This window comes from Leucoraja erinacea, chromosome 7 (genome assembly GCF_028641065.1).
Source record: "Leucoraja erinacea ecotype New England chromosome 7, Leri_hhj_1, whole genome shotgun sequence".
NCBI classification, from domain to species: Eukaryota; Metazoa; Chordata; class Chondrichthyes; order Rajiformes; family Rajidae; genus Leucoraja; species Leucoraja erinaceus.
Genome location: NC_073383.1, coordinates 46,945,781 through 46,962,226, shown reverse-complemented (window position 1 = coordinate 46,962,226; position 16,446 = coordinate 46,945,781). Strand labels below are relative to the sequence as shown.

At 43.6% G+C, this 16,446-nt stretch overlaps 1 protein-coding gene across 1 annotated transcript in view; it reads left to right on the top strand.

The window, feature by feature from the left end:
• Positions 1-16,446, top strand: part of als2b (alsin Rho guanine nucleotide exchange factor ALS2 b) — a 99,135-nt gene that overhangs the window by 9,266 nt on the left and 73,423 nt on the right. The window contains exons 3-8 of the mRNA XM_055638502.1: positions 1,226-1,380; positions 4,140-5,450; positions 9,441-9,609; positions 11,076-11,172; positions 11,531-11,608; positions 13,348-13,533. Coding sequence (XP_055494477.1) covers positions 1,226-1,380; positions 4,140-5,450; positions 9,441-9,609; positions 11,076-11,172; positions 11,531-11,608; positions 13,348-13,533 — 1,996 coding nt within the window. The remainder of the gene's footprint in view (positions 1-1,225; positions 1,381-4,139; positions 5,451-9,440; positions 9,610-11,075; positions 11,173-11,530; positions 11,609-13,347; positions 13,534-16,446) is intronic.

Genomic DNA, 16,446 nt, shown 5'->3' with positions numbered 1-16,446 from the left:
GTTGTCAATCTCCACTGTAACCCATCTCAGGTTGTTTACGTCCTTCAAACTGTACATTTTTTGTAGATGTGACCACACTCCTTCCCAGAACTGTAGGCAATATTTCAAGCTTGGTCTTTACCAGGCCATTGTATAGATTACTCTAAAATCTGAAGTGGCACAAAGAGTTGCCAAAATACACAATAGTCTGAAAGGGGAAATTTGCCATTTCACAACAACTTACTGATGTTAATCACATTGATCCATTGTGGTTTAAGGACTAAGTCGTCCAGTGTGGCGTTGACACATCTTTGTTATAAGTATTAGCTCAGTGCGAGTCAGAACAAAATAACATAAAATAGGATCAGGAAACTACCACTGGCCCTCAAGCATGCCTGCCATAATATGATCATAGTGGATCTGCCCAGGGCTCATCACCTCTTCTCAGCCAGCTCTCCATAGCCACCTGGCGTTCTATGACTGGTCTGAATTCACCACTCTCTGTGGCCTCGCATTCCTGTCCATTGAAATTGCTGTATCAGGCCATAATGCGACCAGTTAGGATACTTTCTATAGTGCTTCTGTCGAAGTTTATTACGGTATTCAGTTATGTGCCAAATCTCTTCAGATTTCTAAGAAAGTAGAGGCACTGGTGAGTCTTCATGAATATATCTATGTGCTGGGCACAGGAAAGTCACCTGGGATGTCATCGCCAAATATTAACTTTTTCCATAAATGTACACAGATATTAGCTAATCAGCTTTTAGATTTTTTTTACCAAAGTGCATTAATCTCATACTTTCGACTTGAAATTACATTTGCCAGTTTCCATCCAGTCACTGAATTTATCAACCTAAGTTATGGGCTCAAAATCTAGATAAGCCTGTCAGAGGAAGAGGATGGGCCATGGGATGGGGAGGTGTGAAGTATCGCTCCTTTCCGCAAAGATACCCTGCTAAGTGCTGCATGATCTCTGTCAGGATTAAGTCCTGCTTTCTGCGGTTCCCGATCAAAGCTGGTTTAATCTGAGCTGCCAATTAAAGGCTTCTGCAGAGCGATTGGCAAGAAATTGTTTTTCACATACACAAGCCATGTGCTGGCCCTCGTAGAGCTAACAAAATAAACTACAGGTTGAAAGAAAGAAATAAAGACAATATATCCGGAGGGGAAGTTTCTTAATAAAATAAATATGGTTCAGCTTTTAATGCAACTATTTCAATATGTGTTTCTATTTAATGTTGTGCAGCCTGAAAGAGCAAGTGAGTCCTCAGGAACGAGGCATTGTGCACATTTGGACAGGATATGATAGCTCTAGAATACCAGAGCTGCTGCCTAATTTTGGCAGCAAGGTTGTGTTGCAGGCTGCCCTGGGAACAGAACATGGATTGCTCCTGACTGAAGGTGAGTGGAACTGGCTGGAGAAATCAGACACATAATGGTGAAGTGGGTTATAAGATTTGCTCCAGAATGGGGGTCTGGGGGAAGAACAGAGACAACGCCAATACAAGAGGATCTGACAAAGGTCAACCAAGAGACACAAGGGACTGCAGAATCCGCTCCGACTGCAGAGCAAAAAACAAACTTCTGGGGGAACTCAGCACGACAGCTGGAGGAAAGTGGACAGACAGTGTTTCAAGTCAGGACTTATCTTCAGACTGATGGAATAGGTAGCTGGTAGAAAGAGGTGAAGCGAAGGGGTGGGACAAGAGCTAGTGATAAGGTGATCCATGTGAGAAGGGATTAATTGGCAGATGAGTCAAGTGGGAAAGAGAAGAATGGAGATAGGGACAAAGGATGTAGGTGGAGAAGGAAAGATGAAACGGGCTTGCTTAACTTCCCATCAACTATTTGCTAGTTTCCAACATACAGTAAGATAGACTGGCTTACATAGAGGTGCAGGAGTAGGCCATTCGGTGCACTGCCATTCAATATGATCATGGCTGATCATCCAACTCAGTATCCTGTTCCTGCCTTCTCTCCATACCCCCTGATCCCTTTAGCCACAAAGAGAATTCCAGAGATTCACCACTCTCTGTGTGAAAAAAGTTTTCCTCATCTCGGTCCTAGAACATTTCCCCCTTATCCTTAAACTATGACCCCTTGTTCTGGACTTCCCCAACATCGGGAACAATCTTCCTGCATCTAGCCTGTCCAACCCCTTAAGAATTTTGTAAGTACACACACACTGGCTTAGTGGCTGCGGTATGAAGTGGCAAGGAAGAAAGCACTTGGCGATTTTTTTCAGCAACTGCCTGCGTCATATCAGTGTCACCAAACATTTTGAACATTTCAAAATCCAGCGACGACAAAAAAAATGTTGCGACACTCGAAAAAATACCGCGCGTCAAACGTCATCACCGCAAATTTGTCGGTGACCTGATACGTCAGTCAATTATGCCAGCAGTCGCCGAAAAAAATCGACAAGTGGGACAGGCCCTTAACATCTTCGTTCACCCATTCCTGAGGGGGGCACAGTGGCACAGCAGTGGAGTTGCTCCCTTACAGCGCCAGAGACCCGGCTGGATTCCTAATGACAGGTGCTGTCTGTACAGAGGTCATACGTTCTACCTGGGTCATCCAGTTTGCTGTAGTTTCCTCCCACACTTCAAAGACATACAGGTTTGTAGGATAATTGGCTTCTGTAAATAGTAAATTGTCCCTAGTGGGAAGGATAGTGCTAGCGTACGGGGTGATCGCTGGTCAGAGCGGATTCGGTGGGCCAAAGGCCCGGTTTCCACACTGTATCTCTAAAGTTTAAAGTAAAGTTATTCAAAAATGGTCAGGAGGCAGCTTCTCATATGAAAAATATTCAAATACAAAGAATATGTAAATGCAAAGAAGTTTTTTTGTGAATGTTACCAGATCTGAAGGTTTGAGTTATAAGGAGAAGCTGGATGCGTTGATTCTTTTCTCCCTGCAGCATAGGAGGTTGAGGGGTGAAATGGAAGTTTTAAGATTTCGATGGGGATAGATAAGGTGAATAGTCACAATCTATTCCCCAGCAGAGGGGAGCCTTAAAATAGACGGTAAAGGTTTAATGTGTGTCAGGAACAGTTTAAAAGGGACCTGAGAGGCAACTTATATTTACATAGAGATATGTGGGTATATGGTAGAATTACATTTAAAAAGACTCTTGGACATTAATGTGGATGAGAGGGTTGGGGGAAATTGGTCAGGCACAAGCAAGTGGGACGAGTTCAGCTAGGCAACTGGGTCAGCATGGATGTGTTGGGCCGAAGGGCCCGTTTCCATTCTGTATTGCTCTATGACTCTAATAGTGAAATCCAGAACTACCGAGGAGTTTTGGGCATAGAATTTGAACACATTTCATTAGCTTTCCATTGGCCAAAGGTTTAAAAGGATCAAAGGCAGATGGCCAAAGTTGATTTACAGATGATTGAATATTGAAGTCTTGAGGAACTAAATGATGCAATTCTTGTTTTTATGTTCTTGTCATCTTCCTTTCCGTTGACAAACCAAAACCACGGTCCCTGTTAACCTCCAATCCCCACCTTTTTACAGTAAAGCTCCTTTGATCCAACAAGCTCAGGACTTTGATGGTATCTGACTGGCAGATTTTCTGGGCCATTGGAAGCTATTTCCAGAAGTACACCAACACACTTTTAATTGACTGTTGTCTTCTTCTGATGCATGGCATCTTAAAATACATTTTCTAGTGAACTCTGGAAGTTGCGAGTCAGCGTGGGAACCAGAACCTATGTGTGTGAGACACTGAACTGTTGGGATTTCCAAATAGTTGAGGTGTGAACTATCAGAATTTTACTGTATTTGTCTAACATCCTTCAAAGACAAACCTCTCCCCTGCTTGTAGACCATATAGTCTTTGCTTCTCATGCATCATGCATCCCTCATCCTACTAATGCCCACCATGCCATCAGCCAACAGTATGACACTGGTAACTCAAATCTCACTGTACCAATTGGTGCATGTGACAATAAATGTAACATGAACTTGACCTTCTCCTTTTCCCACCCCGTTTCTCTCCAAGAACATCTTAAAAAACAACCTCTTGAACTCAAAATCCCCCCCCCCCCCAACCATTTTCTGCCTTGGTTTTCTGTTTAATTACTTGGAGCAATTTTCCTTACAAATGCAAGTTATTCCAACAAACTGATGGCTGAAATCTTCTTCCGTTTCAGATGGCAAAGTCTACAGTTTTGGGCACCTCCCATGGAGATCGGACTGTGATGCCAGAGAGACAGTGGACCCCATGCTGGAGCAGGCCTTGGTTGGTTTGCGTGTGGTTACCGTGGCGGCTGGAAGCTACCATAGTGGGGCAGTGACCAAGGATGGAGTAGCATTCATGTGGGGGGAGAACTCCTCCTGCCAGTGTGCCATTGAGGGTCAGAGACAGGTCGCCACGCCCGCCATGGTTACAATTTCGGACCCGGAGACCAGCCCTCCCGAGCTGACACGGGTAGTGCAGCTTGCCTGCGGAGAGCTACACACACTGGCCTTGTCATCCAAGGGGGAGGTCTGGTCGTGGGGGAGTGGCTGCCAGTTGGGGCTCGTCGCCACAACATTCCCCGTGGCCAAGCCTCAAAAACTGGAGCACCTGGCTGGCCGCACGGTGGTGCAGATCGCCGCAGGTGCCCACCACTGCCTGGTGCTCGTCCAGAGACCTTCGCCCCACCAGATGAGGCAGAGCTCCGAGAAGTGCCACCATTGTCACCAGCTGCTGCTGACTATGACCGACAGGGAAGATCATGTCATCATCTCTGACAGTCACTACTGCCCCTTAGGTGTGGTGCTTTCTGAGCCCGATCCCAGGCCCTCTCACCCAGACCCACAAGACCAGACCCCTTCTCTCCCTCCAAATCAGACTGCAGAATCTCATATGGAGCTACCTCATATGGAGCAGCCTGAATATTTGCCCCATGCAGTCAATCAGATGGAACCAGCACAGCATCCCAGGCAAGCAGAGCAGAGTGGTGCTCCCGATTCACACCTGGAGCCCAATGGGACCGTGAATAACCTGAAACCAAGGAGCTCTCAGTTCCCAGATGAAAAAGCCGTGCAGGACTACCTCAGAAAATTGTCGGACAATTCCCAGCAGGATGACCCTGTGAAAAGCACACCCCTTCCGTGCACGCAGCACTCGTCAGAGGAGGAAGACATTCGACCTGCCAGCCCTTCATCTTCTTCTCCTTCCGCGTTCAATACCCTTGTGGTCTCCTGCGCCTCTGTGGTTGGGGAGAGGGTAGCAGCCACTTACGAAGCCCTCTCTCTCAGAAAAGTTGTGAACTACTACTACCAGTCTCCCAATCTGCCAGACAGCATTGGCAGTAGCACAGCAAGTGATGTGAGCCAGCACAAGGAGACGAGGGAGGAGCGGATGAAAACTGAGGAAAGCATGCCAGATAAGAAGAGCTTCAGCCTTGGGGATATCCGTGAACAAGGGTCCGATGGCATGTGTCGTCGCTTGTCTCTGCCAGGGCTTCTATCTCAAGGTACACAGAATTGAAAGCAAAAAGCAAGGTTCAGTCATGTTGAGAACTCTTTCTAGGGAGTCATCAGGTCCAAGTGAACCAGGAGGGACAACCCCCTGCATCTCAGCAGAGGCAGGTGTAGACTGTAGAGATCTTGGGTTAACAGATTAATTGTTCATGTCCATCTGTTGTATATTTCAATTTCAACCAGCATGTATCCATCATTCTTGTGATGAGGTGTTGCAAATGCTACTGAGGACAACAACATTAATTTGGTCGAGGAATGAGGCACAGAATAGATTTACAATTTGGGCGTGGAGGTGAGGTGATTATTATCAAATATGGAAGGATAATCAAATCAGTTCAGTAGACTGACCATAGAGAGGCAGGATAAGAATAACATGTCTATTTTATTGCAAGGATTCTGACTAATAACGCAGGCGAGCTGAAAAACTCGTAAGAATATGGTATTGTTGCTATCACAGAGACATGGTTAAAAATCATGGTTAACAGAATCTTCATGTGCGATGTGGGAGATGGATAAGAGAAGCCCATTACAATAGTAAAGAGGGAGGATAACCATTAAATCTCTTCAAATAAGACCATGTAGGTAGAGCTAAAAAGCAATCACTGTGCAGGGCATATATCACAAGCCTTCTATAAGTCAGCAAGAGGTAAAGGAGCAGGTAGTTTTAGTTTTAGAGATACAGTGTGGAAACAGGCCCTTCGGTCCACGCCGACCAACGATCACACGTACACTAGTTCTATCCTACACACTTGGGACAATATACAATGCAACTTAACCTACAAACTTGCACGCCTTTGGAAGTGGGAGAAAACTGGAGCACCCAGAGAAAACCCATACAGTCACAGGGAGAACTCAATACAGATAGTACCCGTAGTCAGGATTGAAGCTGGTGCTACAAAGGCAGCAACTCTACTACTGCACAGTGTGCCGCCCCCAAAAGAAAATAAGAAGAAAATGTAATAAAATCAGAGGGGTGCAAGAATAAAAGAGTTATATTTGTAGGTGATTTCAACATACAATTTTAGTGAGAAAGACATCAAGGAAATGGATTTTTAAAAATGTGTTCAAGTGCTTTTGGGGCAGTACATAGATAGTCCTTCAAGAATAGCGGTAATCCTGGACCTAATCATGGAGATTGTAATCAGGCATGTGGTTTGAGTCTTGCAGGGGATTATTTTGATATTGACCATTCCTTTAAGTTTCATGGTGTCTATGGAAAAGGACAGGAAATTAAGGTCCTGAATTGGGAGAAGGCAGATTTCAACATCATAGAGAGAGAGAGAGAGAGAGAGAGAGAGAGACACACACACACACACACACACACACACACACACACACACACACACACACACACACACACACACACACACACACACACACACACACACACACACACACACACACACACACACACACACACACACACACACACACACACACACACACACACACACACACACACACACACACACACTGCAGATACTGGAGGAACTGCTGGAGGAACTCAGTAGGTTGAGTAGCACCTGACAAGGAATTGTTGACATTATGGGTCAAGATCCTGCATCAGAACCAAGTGGAGAGGGAAGGTAGTCAGTATAAAGAGGAGAGTGGACGGAAAGTGACAGGGCCATTCGGGTAACAGGTGGATCGAGGACAGATGATGGAGGATGGGCAGATGAGGGAGGGCTAACTTGGAGTTGAGAGACACAGGCGGGTGGTGCATTATTGCTGCCTCACAGCGCCAGAGACCAGAGTTCGATCTTGGCTACGGGTGCATTCTGTACGGAGTTTGTACATTCTCCCTGTGACCGTGTGGAGTTTCTCTGGGTGCTCCGGTTTCCTCCTACATTCCAAAAATGGACAGGATTGTAGGTTAATTGGCTTAATTATAATCGGTTAATTGTAAAACTGCCCAAAGTGTGTACGATAGTTCTAGTATATGTTGATCAGCGCAGACTCGGTGGGCCGAAGGGCCTGTTTCTGCACTGCATCTGTAATGTCTTAAAGTCTAAAGGTGGAAACAGAAAAAGGAAAGGAAAGGGTCAGCAGCAGATGGACCAGGTTGAGGGAGAGGAGAATGAAGATGGACACAGAGGTTGGAAGGTGATGAGTAGGGACACAAAGCCTACAGGTCCTGGAATGTACCTTGAATGGTTCCCCATATCTCCTTCCTTACCTATCAGATTTAAGAGCAATGATAGCAATAAAACAAGTCAAGTTGATATGCATCAAGATGGTGAGGTACAGGTAAAATGAAAATCTTGCAGCGCCATCATAGGCATACAGAGACAAAAACAAAATTTATACATAAATTGTATATCAATTTTGTAGGATAATAAAGACTGTGCAAAAACTATTCATGCAAAAATACACAATGACAACTCTGGCTTTTGAAACAACATTTAAGGTGGAACATAGAATAGAAGAGGAAGCAAATGGAAACAAGGAGAACTGAGATTGTACAAGGCTTGACAGGAATGTAGAACAGATAATTTGTATGTGGAGAAGACGATGGCAAGATTTTAAATTTAGTAGGCAATATCTTAAATCATTATTTATCCTCTCTATTCACTAAGATGAAGAGCATTATAGTGGAAGAATTCAGGGAAGGAGATGTTGAAATTCCAGAACAAGTTGCCATTGGAAAGGAAGTATTAAATGTCTCAGTGAGTAAATCTCTGGAGTTTGATGAGATGTAAACCAGGTGAAATGAAGATTATCACTGGGGCTCTGATGGGTTTTTAAATCTTTGCTAGCTACATGACCGTAAGACAGCAAATGTGGTACCCTTAAACAAGGAGGATAGCGGGGATAAAATACTGGCTTGTGAGTCCAAAATTAGTAGTGGGCAGTTATTGGTAAAATTCAAGGGGGGGGGTGAATAAGGTTATTCTGCACTTGGGAAAGCAAGGAGTAATCAAAAATGCCTCCTGCTGTCCAAGTATGTCTGAAGCACAGTGCCCTCTCCCCCCCCACCCCCACACACATAAATAGGACTGGTAGTGCATCATGCTGAATGTATTTAACACTATTTTCTAATACTTTGCTAAGTTCAAACCTCGTAATAAAACATAATTTAACTGTGTCAGTCAGTGCATGAAAGGAATTATGTTGCACTAAAGTATGATCAAGCTATGTTGATAAGGGCATTGCAGGAATGGGATCAGAGAACAGGTTTATTGTTTATTAAACTTACACAGTAAAATGAACCAGTCTGTACTTGTTATGAGGTACACAAAAATGCTGGAAAAACTCAGCGGGTGCAGCAGCATCTATGGAGCGAAGGAAATAGATTCAGCCCGAGGCTGAAGACGGCACAGTACTCACGTGAGGGTGGCTGGGACGGTGTTCTGGCGGCGGTGGCCTGAGTCCGGGGTTCGGCCGCGGGCCAGCAGCTGTTTCTGCAGGACTGGTGGGCGGCAGCTTCAACCACCCCGGGCCGCGGTGTTTGAGCTGCGGGACTGTTTTAACATCGCCCGGGGGGGGGGGGGGTATCGCCCCAGCGCAGAGGGAGAAGAGGAGGGAAGAGACTGCGACCTAAGACTTTTGCCTCCATCACAGTGAGGAGATGCTGGGTGGACTCACTGTGGTGGATGTTAATGTGTGTTTATTGTTGTTTTATTGTATTGTATTATATGTATGACTGCTGCAATTTCATTCAGACTAAGTCTGAATGACAATAAAAGGCTATCTATCTATAGGCAACGATTCGGGCCGAAACTGTTCTTCAGACAATATGTACAGTGTCAAATACAATATTGAGTGGCTGAAATATTTCAGAATGACTATTTAATTCAGTTGTGTGTTTACCTATACATTGGATGGTGAAAGGAACCCAAAGTATTGGAGATGGGAGCTGGGCTATTGAAATTAACTAAGCAAAATCTCTGGCTTAAAATCACAAATATACAGGAGTGATTTGGAGTTTCAGGGTAATGAACACTGCTCTATGTGTTTACCTTGATTGTGCCTTTTCCTTTCAGTTTCACCAAGGCTTCTCAGGAAAGCAGCACATGCCAGAATCAAACAAGTGAGCCTATCTCCAACGCTAGGAACTGACACCGACACAAACTTTCCCTCCTTGCAGTCCGAACTCTGGAGCTGGGGACGAGGTAAAGAGGGCCAGCTGGGTCATGGAGATGTACTGCCCAGGTACTACTAAACTCGGATCTCTCTGATCATGATACTCTCAAGAACAACCCATTCAGCTTTGCTGCCTAATTCATTGTTTCAGACTTTGCCATGGCTCAATTTAATGAAGGAGAAATGTATATTTTAGTTTGCGTTGGGTGCTAGGAATAGCGTCACAGGAAGTTGGAGGAGACCAAAAGCTGCAGAGCACAGTACTGTAGTATGGGGGGGGGGGGGGGGGGGGGGGGGGGGGGGGGGCGTGGCAGATGGGGGTTTAGCTAGAGCAATGCGAGAATACCCAGTTTGGATACAATAAGGAGGACTTTCTGAACAGTCAGAATCACAGAAACCCACAGATGGAAAGAGGCTATTTGCCCTTTGTGCCATGATGGATTGATGCAAGAAATAATCCACCCAGCCACTCCCCTACTTTCTCCCTTTAGCCCGGCACTACAGTCCAGATCCCAAACAATTTTTGCATAACCAGAGTTTTTTCACATGCTGCTTTTGGTCCTTCTGTCAGTTGACTTAATTCAATAGAATCATCAGATATTTAAGACTGAAAGAGGCCATTCAGTGCGTCTGTAGTGCCAGACTAGAAATAATTACACAATCTAAGCCTACTTTGTAGCACTGGGCCTGTACGATTGCAGCCCTTAGTTTTCAAGTGCTCAGTTTCTGGGTCTTGCTATACTTTCAGGCAGAAACGTCTGGACCCCTACCTTCAAATCCCCTCTAATCCTTTACCTAACTAATACATTCTGGATGTTGACCCTCCTGCTCGGGGAAACTTCCTCTATCACTATTTGTACATCTCACTGAGTCTTCCCTGGGTATCCTTTTCTCCAGCGAATATCATCCCATTTTATCGCATCTTTCCCTCACAGCCACAATTTTCCAGCCCTGGCATTTCCTCAATTCCAACATTTTTGCTATAATATAGTGATGAGTGGTGGATGCAGTAGGTCCAGCTTCAGTAGTATATAGTAATAGCATAATCTCCTTGCTCTTATATCTGTCCTTCATTTAATTATGCGTTTTAATCAAACATCTTGACCTGTCCTGCCACCTTTGTATCCTTTGGTATATGTCTCAAGGTCTCTCTGTCCCTCCATATTTATTCTCCATGTCTTGTTGCAATTCCCCAAAGGCATCGCCTCACATTTCACTAGATTAAATTACATTTTCCATTTTCCCTCCAGTAGACTTGATTATCTAATTCTTCGAGGAATCTAAAGGCTTACTCTTATGGACAATGACAAAGCTGATTTTTGTGTTATTTGCAGACTTATTTATCAGGTCTTATACATTTGAGGTCAAAATTAAAGAACAAAATTATTTAACCTTCAATGAGCCTTCAGTCATGCAGCTTTAGAGGACCCATCTAAATGTTAAACACAATTCTGGGTCACTGATTAATATGGTTACTTTGTTGAGTGGACACTTCTTACCCTCATGCTGAGACAATGTTCTAATCCTGTGTCTAGGCTGCAACCCTTGTGCATCAAAAGTCTGAACAGCAAAGAAGTAGTTCAAATAGTTGCTGGAGCATATCATTCACTGGCCTTAACTGCCAGGTCACAGGTAAGACCAATGCAAATGTATGCTTTTTTTTTGCAATGCATGTTCCATCTTCAGAAAAGGAAAACTGAGCATTCTGGAGATAATGCAAACTGAGACAAAATTGTTACCTTCCCCCTGTGCCCACAAATTCAGCACAGGCATGGAGTACTTTCTTGAGCGCACACTCTCGAAGTCAGGGTTTGATGGGACAAAAGGGCATTCCAAAGGTACAGTGGGATTTTGTTTATTTACTAACAGTTAAAAGAATCCATATGAAAACAGTATCCCTCTGGAAAACCATTTTGTAATTATACCCTGTGTACAAGCACAAATATATATTGTGTACCTGTACCTGTTGACTCCAATTTTCTTCCCATAGGTCTATTCATGGGGCAGTAACACCTTTGGACAACTCGGCCATTCAGAGTCACCCACTGTGGTCCCTCGTCTTGTGAAGGTACAGGTCACTTGACTTTTATACAATTTTAAAACAAGAAATCAGTTATATGGATATGCACAGAAGTTACTCATAAAGGTGAACCCGATAAACCACTTATTTTCTACTTTTGAGGATTAGCTGGTCCATTATAGCAAATAGAGAGTGGTAAAGATCACAAAAGTGCCCTCAATAAGCATTGGTCAGCTATGCATTAGTTGACTTTAATAGATGCTGGATAGGCCAAAAGAATAATGTACAGTGTTTCCTTTTCTCTTCACTGGAATATTTTTGTGTAGATGTCGGGCATGAAGGATCAAACTTTATGCTTTTTGTCAACCAGAAATTATCAAGCTTCCAAAACTGATTAGACTGTGGGCCGTGGTGCCTTTTTGTTTCATGTTGTCACTATATCCATATCTACCTGTATTTATAACATATTGTGTGAAAATATTATAGAAATTATATCTGAAACTCGTCAAGAACAAAACCTGCACATATTTTTAAAATATGGAGAAAACCTCCAAATTTTGGCAATTTTCCGAGTAGTAATTGTCCAATCAAAGCTCGTTTGACTGAGTTGGACGCCAATTGACCAATCACAAGCTTTGTTTCAGGCTAGCTAGGCAGGGAGCACACTGGGATCATGGCGGAGAATATTTCGTCTGATGCTAGATAGTCTTGTTCGCAGAGGATTAAGGGCTAATAATCATGAAACTTTACCCAACAAAGTCAACGCCCTCAAGAAAAGAAAACGCAGGACCAAAAATTTGTAATATTTTTGTTGCTATTTTATTCTGGAAAGTTCCACAAATAAGTAGCTACAAGAAGAGATTTAGCACAGAACTTGAGATTAGTGAGGCAAGATTCATTAAGCATGAAGATGCACAGATTAGTTAAGAATTTAACTGAATGGCCATTTTCAACAGCCGACCCTTGCAAATAAAAATTTGCACTGACAATTTTCATGTGGAAAAATATTGAACCTAATTGGATTTGATTTTCCAAACAATATACAGCTCTTCATAAAATGCAATCAACAGAGGAGGTGCTGGCAGTTATGAGGTATATTAAGGTGGACAAATCCCCAGGGTCTGTTCAAGGAAAAAATCCCTGGGGAATGTTGATGGGTTAAAATGTCAAAATGTGTTACATAGAGTCATGCAACATGGAAATAGACCATTCAGCCCACCACATCGACGCCGATCACTTGGTGCTCATCTATATTAATACCACGCTCCAGCATTTGGTCCATAGCCCTATTGCTTAGGCACTTCAAGTACTCATCGACACACTTAAATGCTGTCAGCAACTCTGCTTCCACCACTCTCTCTAGAAACATTCCAGGTACTCACCACTCTGGATGAAAAGGTCCCCTTCAAATTTCCTCTAAATCTCTTATCCTAAAATCTATGCCTTCTATTTATATTCACCTCTGATTAAAGGGAAACGATTACCCCAGTCGACCCAATCTTTACCCCTCAATTTCACTCCCTAATCTTCTGATCCTTTTCAACCCACCTTTCACCTTGAATGCTCTATCAGGTTAAAAGGCATCAACTGTTGTGGCTTATGGAACCAGACATCCAAGTCAGCTTCAGGAGGAAGAGAGCATTAAATTGGTTTAGAGGTGATGCAACAGTGAACATTTATTGTCTGAATGCAGAAATCACACAGCTACTTTGAAAGAATTACCGACTCAGATTGTTAATTATGAATAAACCTCAACACCTGACATTCCAAATGCATTTCTGGTGCAGATCCCTGAAGGCGTGTGTGTATGGGATGTGGCAGCGGGACAAGGCCATACGCTCTTTTTGGCTGATGGGGAATTCTTCCAGCCCATTGTCTACTATAGTGGACAGGAAGTGTCACACAACACCAGGAATACTGAGCACAATCCGATTCACACCAAGCAACCTGTGCTTTTGTCAGCTTGCAGTAAGGCAAGTGATACTAATTTTGTTCTTTATTATTCAATGAGATTAGAAATAGTGAACTTCAAATATTCATCCAAAGAAAGTCATGCCAATTGAACATAAACCAAAACATATTTATGTTATTTTGTAAGGAAAGAATTTGCATTACACAATGTCTTTCACAACTGCAGACAATAAAGAACTTTGAAGTTTATATACTGTTGTAACGTTGGAATCATTAGAGCCATTTTTCAGACAGAAAGTTGCCATAAACTCCTGCAGAATAATAACAACAATATCTGTTTCAGTAATGTTGATTGAGGGGAAAACTTTGGTCAAGATACGGAGTAAAATTCTCCTCATGTTTAATACAATGCCATGGGATCCTTCACACCCTCCAGAGTTACCAGTCAGGTCTTGGTCCCACAGAATACTGAAGAAGGGTTTCGACCCGAAACGTTGCCTATTTCCTTCGCTCCATAGATGCTGCTGCACCCGCTGAGTTTCTCCAGCATTTATGTGTACCCGCAGAATATAAGATGGCTTCTCCAATCTGATGTGCCAGTGGAACATATTAAATTGGGAAACTCAACATCCACTTGAATGCTTTCCTGCTCGATAGGGCTCTTAAAAATAGCAGAGTCAGGGGATATGGGGAGAAGGCAGGAACGGGGTACTGATTGGGGATGATCAGCCATGATCACATTGAATGGCGGTGCTGGCTCGAAGGGCCGAATGGCCTACTCCTGCACCTATTGCCTATTGAAGCTAGGCTGGATGTTTGACTGGGACACTTGGAAACTGGAGTCTGTGTGTGTTGCAGTGAACTGGGTGGATCACTAAATACTGCTCATATCTTTACATTTACAATTTCCCAAACAGTTGAATATTTAGCAACATATTTTAATTGAAGTAAAAGAAAACTAAAGTGAGAGAATATCAGTTACAAATGAAGATTTTAAAGTAAACAACAAAGCTTAAAGGAACTGTTTCTGTTAAAGCTAATATACCATGCATTTACAAACGGTGGGAGTTTGCAACCTTCACATGGTCCGCCCTGTTTTGACTAATGCAATAAACCCGATGTGCACAACCAAGATCAAATAGAACAAGTTGACCTGCAACTTAAGGCTGTGCACGCCATTCGCAAGAAGAAGAAGTAATTTACCAAGGGAGATAGTTGACACCTACTTAGAGAAACATTGAAATACTGAAAGGTGCAAGAAAATGAGGAATTATATTATTCTTCAAGTTGTCTTAATATGGATAAGAAATAATAAGCATTTTGGGCAAAATTGAGACAAACTGCAGATTCTGAAATCTTGAGCAAAAAGCAAACTGCTGGAGGAACTCAGCAGGTCAGACAACGTGTGTGCAGGGAAATGGACAAACGATGTGTGCTTCACGTCCAAAGAAAAAAGCCAATGCATGATCTTGTGAGAAAAATTAAAGTGAAGGAAGATAATATTTCTGATGCTTAGAGTAAAGGAACAATTAAAGGTGAACCATTCAACTGTAGGAGAGCTCATTTCGGTAAAATTAGAATAGAGGATTTGGCAGGTAAATTGTTAATGGAGGGCTTTCTTATAGCAGATACTATTTATTGAACATATTCCCATTAGGAAAGCCATAATGTTAATGTATCTCAGATGGCAAAAGATAAACATGTTAAAATGAAACGGAAAGTTTATGTAGCATCAGGGTCATAATTCAGTGGCAAACAAACTAAACAATTGTGAAGAAAATTTAAAAGCAAGGACAAAAAGCATGAATATATTTGTATAAATTGTTACAGATTGATGAAGAGGAAAAAAAAGTTGATTAAAAATCATAATGGAGATTTTTTTGGACAGAGAAAGGAATAGTGCTAATGTAATGATGAAAAGGCTTTCAGAGCAATGTAAAATTAATAAGTTACTTGAAATGACGTCAGGCTTTGGGAAATTCATCCATGATAAATAGTTGCATCCTAGGTTAAAAGAATCCTTAAGGTGGTAAATTGAAGATGATTAGATTCAATTTATTTGTCATTTGGACCCCTTGAGGTCCAAACGAAATGACGTTTCTGCAACCATACATTACAAACAAATAGACCCAAGACACAACATCATTTACATAAACATCCATCACATTGCTGTGATGGAAGGCCAAAAAACTTATCTCTCCACTGCACTTCCCCCCCCCCGATGTCAGAGTCAAAGTCAAAGCCCCCGGCTGGCGATGGCGATTGTCCCGCGGCCATTAAAGCCACGCCGGGTGGTGCAAGGTCGCACACCGGGTTCTTGATGTTGGAGCCCCCGGTGTGCGCTCGCACAGTCCCGCGGCCATTCCAAGCCGCGCGGGGCGGTGCTGTAATGCCCCGCTCCAGGAGCTCTTCGACCCCGCTACTCGGGCGGGAGAAGTCGCCGTTGCGGGAGCCCTGAAAAGCGGTCTCCCTCCAGGGACCCGTGGGCTCCTGGTGCCGCCGTCCGCCAGACCCGCAGTTGCAGCCTCCGAATCTCCGGAGGTCGGGCCGCAGCAGCGCTCCACCACCGCTCCACCCGCTCTGGACTCGGCCAGCTCCGCGACGCTGAGGTGAGTCGTCGGCACCAGAGCCCCCGGTCTTCTCCTGTTGGAGGCCGCTCCTCGTTGCAGCCCCAGTGACAACGGAGACCCGACAAAGAAAAGGTCGGGTCTCCCGTGCAGGGAGAGATTTAAAAGTTACCCCACCCCCACCCCAACAAAAAATAACAAAAACTACATAGAAACATAGACAAAAAATAATAAAAACGCAGACGGGCTGCAGAGGCCGCTGCTGACGAGAGTCGCGCCGCCTACCGGATGCATTAGACACAATCTGTAATTCTATTTAGATATGCAATTATGGTCAGAGGAGTCTCAGAACTTGATGTGGAAAATATTACCTGAAAAAAAGGGAATTAAACAGCTTCCAAAGGAAAG